General features: G+C 40.2%; 1 protein-coding gene across 2 annotated transcripts in view; it reads right to left on the reverse strand.

Moving 5' to 3' along the window:
- LOC135093398 (serine/threonine-protein phosphatase 6 regulatory ankyrin repeat subunit B-like) overlaps positions 1-15000 on the reverse strand; it is a 130645-nt gene that overhangs the window by 67230 nt on the left and 48415 nt on the right. For both annotated transcript variants that reach the window (XM_063992661.1, XM_063992660.1), the window contains exons 3-4: positions 14757-15000; positions 3939-4252 (exon numbers count right to left, since the gene is read on the reverse strand). The exon at positions 14757-15000 is cut by the window's right edge and continues 57 nt beyond it. In XM_063992661.1, coding sequence (XP_063848731.1) covers positions 3939-4252; positions 14757-15000 — 558 coding nt within the window. The remainder of the gene's footprint in view (positions 1-3938; positions 4253-14756) is intronic.

Below are 15000 nucleotides of genomic sequence, written 5' to 3' on the forward strand. Positions count from 1 at the left end.
CTTGCGTTAGAGAGGTGGACAGAATAGGGGTGAGAGGAAGAAGAAAGTCTTGTGCAGCGAGGCCGTGGAAGGAGAGGAGGCATGCAGTTAGCAAGATCAGAAGAGCAGTTAGCATGAAAATAGCGGTAGAAGACAGCTAGATATGCAACATTGCGGCGGTGAGAGAGAGGCTGAAGACAGTCAGTTACAGGAGAGGAGTTGATGACACGAAAAGCTTTTGATTCCACCCTGTTTACTAGAGCAGTATGAGTGGAACCCCCCCAGACATGTGAAGCATACTCCATACATGGACGGATAAGGCCCTTGTACAGAGTTACCAGCTGGGGGGGTGAGAAAAACTGGCGGAGACGTCTCAGAACGCCTAACTTCATAGAAGCTGTTTTAGCTAGAGATCAGATGTGAAGTTTCCAGTTCAGATTATAAGTAAAGGACAGACCGAGGATGTTCAGTGTAGAAGAGGGGAACAGTTGAGTGTCATTGAAGAAGAGGGGATAGTTGTCTGGAAGGTTGTGTCGAGTTGATAGATGGAGGAATTGAGTTTTTGAGGCATTGAACAATACCAAGTTTGCTCTGCCCCAATCAAAAATTTTAGAAAGATCAGAAGTCAGGCGTTCTGTGGCTACCCTGCGTGACATGTTTACCTCCTGAAGGGTTGGACGTCTATGAAAAGACGTGGAAAAGTGCAGGTTGGTATCATCAGCGTAAGAGTGGATAGGACAAGAAGTTTGGTTTAGAAGATCATTAATAAATAATAAGAAGAGAGTGGGTGACAGGACAGAACCCTGAGGAACACCACTGTTAATAGATTTAGGAGAAGAACAGTGACCGTCTACCACAGCAGCAATAGAACGGTCAGAAAGGAAACTTGAGATGAAGTTACAGAGAGAAGGATAGAAACCGTAGGAGGGTAGTTTGGAAATCAAAGCTTTGTGCCAGACTCTATCAAAAGCTTTTGATATGTCCAAGGCAACAGCAAAAGTTTCACCAAAATCTCTAAAAGATGATGACCAAGACTCAGTAAGGAAAGCCAGAAGATCACCAGTAGAGCGGCCTTGACGGAACCCATACTGGCGATCAGATAAAAGGTTGTGAAGTGATAGATGTTTAAGAATCTTCCTGTTGAGGATAGATTCAAAAACTTTAGATAGGCAGGAAATTAAACAATAGAACGGTAGTTTGAGGGATTAGAACGGTCACCTTTTTTAGGAACAGGCTGAATGTAGGCAAACTTCCAGCAAGAAGGAAAGGTAGATGTTGACAGATAGAGCTGAAAGAGTTTGACTAGGCAAGGTGCAAGCACAGAGGCACAGTTTCGAAGAACAATAGGAGGGACCCCATTAGGTCCATAAGCCTTCCGAGGGTTTAGGCCAGCGAGGGCATGGAAAACATCATTGCGAAGAATTTTAATAGGTGGCATGAAGTAGTCAGAGGGTGGAGGAGAGGGAGGAACAAGCCCGGAATCGTCCAAGGTAGAGTTTTTAGCAAAGGTTTGAGCAAAGAGTTCAGCTTTAGAAATAGATGTGATAGCAGTTGTGCCATCTGGTTGAAATAGAGGAGGGAAAGAAGAAGAAGCAAGGTTATTGGAAATATTTTTGGCTAGATGCCAGAAATCATGAGGGGAGTTAGATTTTGAAAGATTTTGACATTTTCTATTAATGAAGGAGTTTTTGGCTAGTTGGAGAACAGACTTGGCATGGTTCCGGGCATAAATATAAAGTGCATGAGATTCTAGTGATGGAAGGCTTAAGTACCTTTTGTGGGCCACCTCTCTATCATTTATAGCACGAGAACAAGCTGTGTTAAACCAAGGTTTAGAAGGTTTAGGACGAGAAAAAGAGTGAGGAATGTATGCCTCCATGCCGGACACTATCACCTCTGTTATGCGCTCAGCACACAAAGACAGGTCTCTGACACGGAAGCAGTAGTCATTCCAAGGAAAATCAGCAAAATACCTCCTCAGGTCCCCCCCAACTAGCAGAGGCAAAACGCCAGAGGCACCTTCGCTTAGGGGGATCCTGAGGAGGGATTGGAGTGATAGGACAAGATAAAGATATGAGATTGTGATCGGAGGAGCCCAATGGAGAAGAAAGGGTGACAGCATAAGCAGAAGGATTAGAGGTCAGGAAAAGGTCAAGAATGTTGGGCGTGTCTCCAAGACGGTCAGGAATACGAGTACGGTGTTGCACCAATTGCTCTAGGTCATAGAGGATAGCAAAGTTGTAGGCTAGTTCACCAGGATGGTCAGTGAAGGGAGATAAAAGCCAAAGCAGGTGGTGAACATTGAAGTCTCCAAGAATGAAGATCTCTGGATAAGGGAAGAGGGTCAGAATGTGCTCCACTTTGGAAGTTAAGTAGTCAAAGAATTTCTTATAGTCAGAGGAGTTAGGTGAGAGGTATACAGCACAGATAAATTTAGTATGAGAGTGACTCTGTAGTCATGGCCAGATGGTGGAAAACTCGGAAGATTCAAGAGCGTGGGCACGAGAGCAGGTTAAGTCATTGCGCACATAAACGCAGCATCCAGCTTTGGATCGAAAATGAGGATAGAGAAAGTAGGAGGGAACAGAAAAGGGGCTACTGTCAGTGGCCTCAGACACCTGAGTTTCAGTGAGGAAAAGAAAAGGAGGTTTAGAAGAGAAGAGGTGGTGTTCTACAGATTGAAAATTAGATCTTAGACCGCGAATGTTGCAGAAGTTAATGAAGAAAAAGTTGAGGGGGGTGTCAAGACACTTAGTGTCGTCGACAGAAAGGCAGTCCGACCTGGGGACATTTATGGTCCCCTCCCCAGATGGGGACTCCGAGGCTTGTGTAGGAGTCGCCATGATGATTTAAAAATTTTTGAGTGAAGGGTGTGTGTGTTATTAGGTGCTTGTAGTTTTGTGTGGAGGAAGAGAGTTGTCTTTAGAGGGCAGGCTGTGACTGCCCCCTTGTGTTGTGAGACACAAAGGGAAACGTTCAGTGAGGTCACAGCTGGGTTTAATGATAAGTTCACAACACCCCCTGAACAGTGCTTTAGACCTCACTGGGAGTAATTATCGTTTCGGCAGGTGACTACTGCCTCCTCCTCCTCCTCCTCCTCCTCCTCCTCCTACTACTACTACTACTACTACTACTACTACTACAACAACTACTACTACTACTATTATTATTACTACTACTACTACTACTACTACTACTACTACTTCTACTTCTCCTACTACTACCACCACCACCACTACTATTACTACTACTACTACTACTACTACTACTACTACTACTACTACTACTACTACTGCTGCTGCTACTACTACTACTACTACTACTACTACTACTACTACTACTAGTACTACTACTATTGCTACTACTACTACTACTACTACTGCTACTACTATGAGAACTAGTAATAATAATATAATATAATAATATAATAATGATGATAAAAAGATGATGATGATGATGATGATCATGATAAAAGGACGGTGATGATAAGGAAGAAAGACATTGAATATATATATATATATATATATATATATATATATATATATATATATATATATATATATATATATATATATATATATATATATATATATATATATGATAATACTGATAACTAAAATTATAGAAAAATATAACAAGAAAATAAAGGTGAACAAATGATGATGATAATATATATTTTTTTTCATAATTATTAATTTAAGTAGTAAAAGAAATGAAAATAGGTAATAATGAAAATACAACTACTTCTTCTAGGACTGCTTTTGCTACTAGTACTACCACTGCTACTTCTACTACTATTACTCCTACTATTACTACTACTACTACTACTAAAAATACAAAAAATAATAATCCAGATCATCCAATCGCATATTGGTTTGGTATCTCTACTGGTTAAAATTTGAACCAGATCGTAAGAGAAACTGTATATATCTACCCTCCTGCCCCTCCCCACTGCATACCTCTTGAAGTGGGGTGAGTCCAGCATTATTTTGCACGCTCGGGTCACCCCCTCGCTGCACCAGCCATTGCAGACATGTCACGCTACCCCCAGCCGCAGCACAGTGCATGGGTGTATCTCCATAGCTGTCCCTGGCGGTGAGGGGCCAGCCAGCACCTGCCAGCTGCTCCAGTACCTCCAAGTAGCCATTATAACTGGCGGCGTGCACCGGGGTGTGTGCCTCGATGTGTGCGGGAGTGGGAGGGGTGACGGGTATGAGGGCCGCCACACACTGCTGGTGGCCCCCCCCTGCAGCAAAGTGTAGGGCTGTCCTTCCTGTGTGTGTGTGTGTGTGTGTGAGGAGAAAAGACTATATTACTATTACTCTTACTATTATTATTATTATTATTATTATTATTATTATTATTATTATTGTTATTATTATTACTATTATTGTTATTTTATTATTATTATTTTATTTATTTATTTTTTTATCTATATATTTGTTCGTCTATTTGTTTCAACCACCGTGTCACACTGGTTTCATTACTCCTTCCTTCCTTCTTTTACACCTCCTCCTCCTCCTCCTCCTCCTCCTCCTCCTGTTTGGCTTTCCTTTGTATTCCTTTGTATTCCTTCTCCTCCTCCTTCTCCTCCTGTTCCTCCTCCTCCTCCTACTCCTCCTGCACCTCCTCCTCTTCCTCTTCCTTTTCTTCCTCTCCTCCTTCCTCTTCCTCCTCTTCCTAGATATTGTTTTAACAATTGATGAAAGGTCAATAAATGACGTAAAAATTGGATCTGAACTTAGTTCCAGCGATCATCGTAGATGATCACCATAAATTTTGACAAAGCTGAAGTAAACGAAAGTAAAGAAAAAGTGGCAGACTATCGGCGGGCTAACTTTGAGAGATTTCGCATGCAGCTTGCACCCATAGACTGGAATGAACTGCTGGGAACACCAGACATTAACAAAGCATGGGAAGTGTTTGCTAAAAAGCTAAATGAAACCGCGATTTTGTGTGTACTGCAACGAAACAAACGGAAGGAAAAAAATCACCAAACCAAAATGGTGGAATAATGAAATCAGATGCTGCCTTCTGGCTAAGAGAAATGCGTACCAGAAATTCATGTTAACACAAAATAATAATGATAAACTAAAGCACGACAGTTCGCGTAGAAAAACTAAAAAGCTGATCAAATGCAAGAAAAAAAATCTATTGAAGCTCAAATCGCGAACTCATGTAAAACGAATCCAAAAGAATTTTACATCTATGAAAAAACAAAGAGAGTTTTAGCATCAGAAAATGTCAAAAAAATAGAAAACGAAACAGACATGGCGAACATCCTGAATGAGTACTTTTCAACAGTCTTCACGACTGAGGATGTTCAGGGCAGTCTGGTGACCCCCACGACTCAGTCACGAGGCACCACGCTGCCGGACTTCACCATCACAGTAAAATGAAATCCTTTCAGTCACAAAGCGCATCAACGTAAACAAAACAGCCGGGCCAGACAAGATATCCCACAGACTTCTTAAAGAAGCAAGGAATGAGTTCGTGAAACCGCTTACGATTTTATTCAATAAAACTTTACTAGGGGGTAGATTCCCCTACGAATGGAAACTAGCAAATGTCATGCTATTCATTGAAAAAGGAAATAAATCTCTCCCAGCCAATTATAGACCGACCAGTCTCACTTTAGTAGTGTGCAAGCTGATGGAAACAATAATCAGGGACAAAATTGTTACATATTTAAAAGAAAAAAAAAAATCATAAAGGATTCGCAACACGGTTTCAGAACCAAGCGTTCCTGCTTAACGAACTTACTAGACTTCTTTTATAAAGTATTTAACTCATATGACGAGACAAAAGCTGTTGATATTATCTACCTTGATTTCCAGAAAGCTTCAGACACTGTTCCCCATAAGAGACTCATCAGTAGAGCTCACGCATTCAGTAAATGCTCACGGCATTGCCGGAAACACCCTGAAATGGGTGAGAGACTGGCTCTCTGACAGAAAACAATGTGTTGTGATAAATGGAAAAGAGTCAGATTGCCATTAGGTAAATAGCGGGTTGCTCAAGGCTCTGTACTAAGACCAGTACTTTTTATTATATACATTAATGATATTGATGAAGAGGTAAATTGCAAATTAAGTAAATTTGCAGATGACACTAAAATAACAAGTAAAGTAAAGTCAGTGTCACAATGGCAGGAACTGCAGTGTGACCTCAATGAGTTAACAAGCTGGGCAGAAAAATGGCAGATGAGATTCAATATAGAAAAGTGTAAAATTCTACATATCAGAAGCAACAATACTCAGACGAGATATGTAAAGAATAACATACCACTGTCAAACGCTGATAAAGAAAAAGATCTTGGTTTCGTTGTGTTAAATGACCTAAAGCCGAGTCAACACTGCACAAAAAACAGTAAAGACGGCAAATGAATTAGTAGGTTCATTGGAAGAACCTTTGAACTTAAATCAGAAAAGGTTATACCCAAAGTGTCTTGACACCTCCCTCAACTTTTTCTTCATTAACTTTTGCAACATTCGCAGTCTTAAGATCTAATCTTCAGTCTGTAGAACACCACCTCTCTTCTTCTAAACCTCATCTTTTCCTTACTGAAAGTCAGATGTCTGAGGGAACTGACAATAGCCCCTTTTCTGTTCTTTTCTACTTTCTCTATCCTTATTTTTGATCCAAAACTTGATGTTCCTTTTATGTGCGCAACGACTTAACCTTCTCTCGTGCCCACGCTCATGAATATTTCAAGTTTTCCACCATCTGTCTACGACTACAGAATCACTCTTAAACTAAATTTATCTGTGCTATATACCTCTCACCTAACTCCTCTGACTATAAGAAATTCTATGATTACTTAACTTCCAAAGTGGAGCACATTCTGACTCTCTTCCCTTTTGCAGAGATCTCCATTCTTGGAGACTTCAATGTTCACCACCAGCTTTGGCTTTCCTCTCCCTTCACTGGCCATCCTGGTGAACTAGTCTTCAACTTTACTGTCCTCCACGACCTAAAGCAATTTGTGCAACACCCTGACCATCTTGGAGATACGCCCAACATTCTTTTACCTTTTTCTGACCTCTAAACCTTCAGCTTATGCTGTTACACTCTCTTCTCCGTTGGGCTCCTCCGATCACAGTCTCATATCTTGTCCTATCGCTGCAATCCCTCCTCAGGATCCCCCCTAAGCGAAGGTGCCTCTGGCATTTTGCCTCTGCTAGTTGGGGGGACCTGAGGAGGTATTTTTGCTCATTTTCCTTGTTATGACTACTGCTTCCATGTCAGAGACCCGTCTTTGTGTGCCGAGCACATAACAGAGGTGATAGTGTCTGGTATGGAGGCGTACATTCCTCACTATTTTCGTAAACCTAAACTTTCCAAACCTTGGTTTAACACAGCTTGTTCTCGTGCTATACATGATAGAGAGGTGGCCCACAAAAGGTACTTAAGCCTTCCATCACCAGAATCTCATGCACTTTATATTTATGCCCAGAACCATGCCAAGTCTGTTCTACAACTAGCCAAAAACTCTTTCATTAGCAGAAAGTGTCAAAACCTTTCAAGATCTAACTCCTCTCGTGACTTCTGGAATATAGCTAAAGAGTATCTCCACTAACTTCGCTTCTTCTTCTTTCCCGCCTTTATTTCAACCAGATTGCACCACTGCTATCACATCTATTTCTAAAGTTGAACTCTTCGCTAAAACCTTTGTTAAAAACGCTATCTTGGACGATTCAGGGCTTGTTCCTCCCTCTCCTCCATGCTCTGACTACTTCATGCTACCTATTTAAATTATTCTGAATGATGTTTTCCATGCCCTCGCTGGCCTAAACCCTCAAAAGGCTTATGGGTCTGATGAGGTCCCTCCTATTGTTCTCCGAAACTGTGCTTCAGTGCCTATTCAAACTCTTTCAGCTCTGTCTATCAACATCTAACTTTCTTTTTTGCTGGAAGTTTGCCTACATTTAGCCTGCTCCTAAAAAAGGTGACCTTTCTAATCCCTCAAACTACTGTCCTATTGTTTTAATTTCCTGTCTATCTAAAGTTTTTGAATCTATCCTCAACAAGAAGATTCTTAAACTTCACAGCCTTCTGTCTGACCACCAATATGGGTTACATCAAGACCGCTCTACTGGTGATCTTCTGGCTTTCCTTACTGATTCTTGGTCATTCCCTTTTAGAGATTTTGGTGAAACTTTTGCTGTTGCCTTGGATAAATCAAAAGCTTTTGATAGAGTCTGGCACAAAGCTTTGATTTCCAAACTATCCTCCTATGGCTTCTATCCTTCTCTCAGTAACTTCATCTCAAGTTTCCTTTCTGACCGTTCTATTGCTGCTGTGGTAGACGGTCACTGTTCTTTTTCTAAATCTATTAAGAGTGGTGTTCCTCAGGGTTCTGTCCTGTCACCCACTCTCTTCACATTATTCATTAATGACCTTCTAAATCAAACTTCTTGTCCTATCCACTCCTATGCTGATGATACCGCACTGCACTTTTCCGCGTCTTTTTTATAGAAGTCTAACTCTTCAGGAAGTAAACATTTCACATAGGGAAGCCACAGAATGCCTGACTTCTGATCTTTCTAAAATTTCTGACTGGGGCAGGGCAAACTTGATATTGTTCAATGCCTCATGAACTCAATTCCTCCAGCTATCAACTCGACACAACCTTCCAGACAACTATCCCCTCTTCTTCAATGACACTCAACTGTCCCCATCTTCTATACTGAACATCCTCGCTCTGTTCTTTACTTATAATCTAAACTGGAAACTTCTCATATCATCTCTAACTAAAACAGCTTCTATGAATTTAGGCGTTCTAAGACGTCTCCGTCAGTTTTTCTCATCCCCCCCCCCCGGTTCCTAACTTTGTATAAAGGCCTTATCCGTCCATGTATGTAGTATTCTTCACGTCTGGAGGAAGGGTGTTGCACTCATACCGCTCTTTTAGACAGGGTGGAATCAAAAGCTTTTAGTCCCATCAACTCCTCTTCTCTAACTGACTGTCTTCAGCCTCTCTCTCATTGCCACAATGCTGCATCTCTAGCTATCTTCTCCGTCAGTTTTTCTCATCCCCCCCCCCCGGTTCCTAACTTTGTATAAAGGCCTTATCCGTCCATGTATGTAGTATTCTTCACGTCTGGAGGAAGGGTGTTGCACTCATACCGCTCTTTTAGACAGGGTGGAATCAAAAGCTTTTAATCTCATCAACTCCTCTTCTCTAACTGACTGTCTTCAGCCTCTCTCTCATTGCCACAATGTTGCATCTCTAGCTATCTTCTAACACTATTTTCATGCTAACTGCTCTTTTGATCTTGCTAACTGTATGCCTCCCCTCCTCCCACGGCCTTGTTGCACAAAACTTTCTTCTTTCTCTCACCCAAATTCTGTCCACCTCTCTAATGCAAGAGTTAACCATTATTCTTTCTTAATCATTCATCCTTTCTCTGGTAAAGTCTGGAACTCCTCTAGTTTAACAAAACGGAGGACAAGAGGAGACCTAATTGAAGTGTTTCAGAATTTTTAATGGTTATAGTAACCTTGATGCAAATAAATATTTTACCACTGATCATTCTAACCTAACAAGAAATAATGGATTCAAGATTATACACAAAGGTTTCAAATCCTATGAGGCCAAACATTTTTTTCTTTAATCATACTGTAATTATATGGAAAAAAACTTCCTGCAGAAATCGATAATTCTATTGAATCATTAAAAAAAAATAAAAGACAAATATTTAAAAGCAAATCCCCAACAAGCTCTTTTCTTGTCCGAATAATTACTAAATTCACTAATAAACTCTTATTTTACAGACACCAGATTTATCATAAATTGTATTAACTTTCAGATAGGTGTATAGAGCTCACAGTAGGGTGAATAGTAGAACTTCCTTTCCTTTCCTATGAAAATTCCATGTCAGTACTTTTTCCCAACTATTTCCATGCCAGAGCAAGCTGGAAGGAGTGGTGGGTGGGGAGGAGCCTTCTGCTATGCTATCCTGTCTCTCTTCCCTGTATCTAGTTAGAAGTAAAGTTGGGACGATGACAGAATCTCAAGAGGCCACGCCCCCTTTCCTGTCAGCGCCATAGATAAAGAACATGTTCTCGTACCGCAGTCTGGACACTGCCACTTGACATCTGACTGCCGCGCTGATAACATAAATGTATAACAATAAAAGAATGCTTTAAAACCTGTAGTTTTGCATTAATTTTTGTATAACTTGTCTCAATATCATTGCTAAGGCTTTCTCTCCACGATTAAGCAAACCGTGAGCTTTTAGGTGTCCTGGTTCAATAAATGCGAGGTGTGAATAAATAAGTTGAGTTTTCCCGCTCTGTCTCTCCGTCATCGCCACCACCAGCACCATCTCCTCCTCCCCCCATCCTCTCTCTCTCTCTCTCTCTCTCTCTCTCTCTCTCTCTCTCTCTCTCTCTCTCTCTCTCTCTCTCTCTCTCTCTCGACAATCGCTACCACCACCACCACCACCACCACCTTCCCTTTCCCTCCTTGCTCTATTTTCTCGGTGCGGTGTTTAAGAAGGCGTTGCAATTAATTATTTTGTGATTTCCTTTAGCCGTCTATAACGACGTTTCCAGAGTGGACCACGGAGGCGGATCATTTGACACCCCTTACACACACACACACACACACACACACACACACACACACACACACACACACACACACACACATATATATATATATATATATATATATATATATATATATATATATATATATATATATATATATATATATATATATATATATATATATATATATATATATATATATATATATATATATATATATATATATATATATATATATATATATATATATATATATATATATATATATATATATATATATATATATATATATATATATATATATATTATTCTTTTGTATTTGTATTGTATTTTATTCATTTGCATTCATTTTTTTTTATATTTTCAATTATTCAGCCTCACTATAATCATTTTCATCACTGCTATTGTCTGAGGTGCTCATTTCAATTGAAAATGACTCAAACATGTGTTCAAAAGCAATGTCTTTCTTAATGTAATCTTCTTGAATCTTTCTTGCATGTTCTACGCATTTTTCCAGTCATCTTGAGTTACATTACTGATAGCTTTTTGAGTAAAGTCTTCAACATTCTTAATGAACTGCTGGTTATTTGAGTTTTTCTTCCTTATTTCTTGTTTGATTTGAGCCCATATAAATTATACTGGATTAAACTGGCAATAATAAGGTGAAAGTCGGAGTACTTTATGTCCTGCAGCAGCGCAAGCTCGTCTATTTCACAGCGCAGCTTGTCTTTCTTGTGAAGCTGAACAAGCTGATAAAGTTCAGCTCTGGTGTGTGAAGCGTCATGGGGAATTTTGTTGTCCCATAGCCAATTGATGATACCCCCTTTTTCTTGAACTTCCTGAAGGTGCTTCATTCAGCTGCATGTTGTGGTAGGGAGTGTTGTCCATGATAATTAATGATCGTGGAGGGATATTAGGCATAAGTTGCTCCAAAAACCATTTTCTGAATGTATGGCTGTTCATTGAGTCATGATAATCTCATTTCCATACTTGGACTTGAACATTAAGAGTCCGCCAGGAACAATGCCTTCAGTACTTCCTGCATGGAGAATGATGAACCTGCCACCTCTACCGGTTTTTGTGTGCGGTCCAATGGGGAGCTTTCGGAACTAAACCGCTAGATGTCGTTGCTGCTCATATAACTGTAGGAAAGAGCTAAAATATTGTTGTAGTAAATCCCAGGTGCGTAAAGATGCATAGAACATTGATCATCATGATACTATTGAAATGATGTATCGACTTTTCAATATCTGGTATGGATAATATTGAAAGAATGTGGTCAAAATTAACTTTTTTTGTGTGTGTGATTATCGAGTAAACTGCTAGCATTATCTTAAATAAAGCATATTACAAGTATAAAAACTATTGATTTGGACGATGAAAAAATATAAAAATCACACTGTACTATATAGTATGATTCAACCTATTCAGTAACATCGTGATAAATGGCTCTATCTTTTTTTTTTTTTTTTTGTGGGGATTTTAGCATCCCTCTCACGAAGCGAGCGACAAGGCAAAGTAATCGAGAACCAAAACAAACATCTCTCAGGCGATCCTGCTGCTGCTGTAGTGTCCAGCTACCGTATTCCATTGCTTAGGGCGTATTGGAGATGGGCACCGCAGCAACATTCAACTTCTTGTCCAACAACGTGTTTCTTAAGTTCAAGCAGCGCGGCCGAATCACGTGTTTGTTTTGGTTAGAGATACAGCATTACTATCGCCAGGACACTCGAGTTGCCAATTTTTTTTTTATTAAAATTGCCGTTTCCATAAACTAGAAAGGAGCTTTATGTAATTTGGACTTTTGACTGTCACAGACATGTTGCCTTTATGTTTACTGTCGTCTAGATTAAGATGTTTCCAATCAAGAGTGTATTCATTTGGAAATCTTAAGATGACCAAACAAATCTAAATGCTAGAAAATCAACTTATATACATTTGTTCATAAAAAGAGTTTGATTTTACTTGTGTTACTACTTAGAAGGGATTACGTAGAAAATATATTATATAAGCCCATTACATCTTTATGTAAATAGAATAACACTGTAGATATATCTGATATTGCTTGTATGTGAGAGAAGAGTTTGTCTGTGCTGTCACCTGGTGACAACCACTAGTTCTGAAAACTCTCCATTGTGCCCTCCTTGTTTGTCCAGCACTGTTCAACGCTGATATTTTGGTTTACCCACGTTTCATCCAGGTAAATCTCTGGTCTTGGGTTTTCACTATGCCTGTTCATATTCAGTTCCCTTAGGAATTTGTTTCTGGCAGCTACGATGTCTGATCTCTCCATCAATATAGCTCTGCTGCTACAATGTTTTTTATATCGGAAACCCAAACTCTTCAGCAATGTGCGTAGGCTTGTTTTTCCTCCTTTGAAGTTTACTGGTGGTTCCTTAAGTTTCTGTAGCAGTAAGTGAACTGTAGGCAGCTCTACTCTCTCATAAAAGGCCAGAATTTCTCTACTTATTGCTTCCTTGTCGAAGTCATCAATGCTCCCAAGTACCGGTGACAACCGGTTCCGATGGAGTGGTGATTGTATAACTCCTCCTTCACTCCTCTTGCCCTGGAGTCTGATTTTGTTGATGACAGCCAGTGAAACTTTCGTTGCCTCAGAGGTTTTCTTCACCACATCTACTGGCTCTTTCTTGTCCTTATCGAAGTACTTGAATACATTGAGGACCCTTATTTATTTACTTGACTGACCAGCCTTGCAGTGCCAGCTGGCCTACCACAGGTTGGGGGGTATGGTTGGACAGTGGAGTGGGGAACGCCATAACCTTCCTCTCATGCAGCTGATACGATTCTGGCGCGACAGGGGTCCCAGGCGCGTGCCCGGCCAATACCGTAAAACATTGTTTCATACATAATTGTAGATCCGCCTGAAATGTAAGGTTTCCGAACTCTGATAACGGTATCAGTGTAATGAATCACACATGAGAAACTTAAATATGAGTTCCGGTAAACTTGTTATTTGTAACGAAGCGAAAACTAGTAATTAGTGTATTCATATATATTGGTTAATTATCGATTATGTTACAGATAACGCTGCCAGACATATGAGTACAGTAGGGAGGGTGCGTGGCCTCTTGAGATTCTGTCATCGTCCCGACTTTTTTGTTACCAGACAGTCTTGCAAGGACCAAAAGGTCTATTGCTGTTTGGCTTTCCTTTGTATTCCTTCGTATTCCTCTTGAGGAAGAGAAAAAGAAGAAGGAGGTGGAGGATAATGAGAAGAAAAAGAAGAAGAGAGGAGGAAGGAGGAGGAAGAGGCACAGGAAGAGGGGGAGGAGGAGAATTGAGGTAAAATAGAGCTGGAGTAGAATGAGGAAGATGAGGATGGGGAAAAGGAGAAAGAAGAGAAGTAAATGAAAAAAAGGAGAAGGTGGAGGAGGTGGAGAAGGAGGGGAAAAAGGATTAGGAGGAGAAGGAGGAGGAGGAGGAGGAGGAGGAGAATTAGGGTAAAATTGAACTGGAGTATAAGGGAGATCAGGATGGGGAAAAGCAAGAGGAAGAGAAAGAAAAGGAGAAGGAAGAGGTGAAGGAGGTGGAAGAGAAGGAGGGGAGGAGGAGGAAGAGAAAAAAGGAGGGTAAAAGGAAGCATGAGTAGGAGGAAGAAGATAAGGATGTGGTAAAGGAGAAGGAAGTAGAGGAGTAGGACGAGAAGTAGTAGCAGAATCTTTTCTTCCTTATATTTTTTTTCTTCTTCATATTATTAAATATTTGTTAATTTTCTTTTTCAATTTTCTTCTTTTTTCTTCTTGTTCTTGTTCTTCTTGTTCTTGTTCTACTTCTTCTTCTTGTTCTTTTCTTCTTGTTCTTCCTTCTGTTTTCTTCTCCCTTTTCTTTTTATTATTATCATTATTATATTATTATTATTATTATTATTATTATTATTATTATTATTATTATTATTATTATTATTACATGTTTTACATTAGAATTAGTAGTAGCAGTAGTTGTACCAGTAGCAATAGTAGTAGCAGTAGTAGTAGTAGTAGCATTAGTATTATTATTAGTAGTAGTAATAGAAGCAGTTGTAGGAGTAGTAATATAAGTAGTAAGAGTAGTATCAGTCGTAGTTGGAGTAATAATAGTAATATTAGTAGTAGCAGTGTTAAAAATAGAAGAAAATATCACATCTACATCTACAGTTATCACCAATACCACCACCACCATAACCACCACCACCACCACCACCACTGCCAGCACAGCCTCACCTATATTATTTGTGGCCAGAGGGTTACCGCCGAGGTCCAGCAGTGCCTTCACTGTCTGAGTATGGCCAGTCCCAGCAGCCACCATCAGCGGTGTCACGTCAGTGGTGCCTCCATCTTCTATGCTTAACCCCGCCTTCAGTAAATGAGGTAGCAGGTGGTCGTAGCCCTTGCTGACAGCCAGAGTAAGTAGACTCCCTGACACTCCAGCATTAGTGGGGATGGTGACCTCGGACCGGGCACCCCT

The sequence above is a fragment of the Scylla paramamosain genome, chromosome 43 (genome assembly GCF_035594125.1).
Source record: "Scylla paramamosain isolate STU-SP2022 chromosome 43, ASM3559412v1, whole genome shotgun sequence".
Lineage (NCBI taxonomy): Eukaryota > Metazoa > Arthropoda > Malacostraca > Decapoda > Portunidae > Scylla > Scylla paramamosain.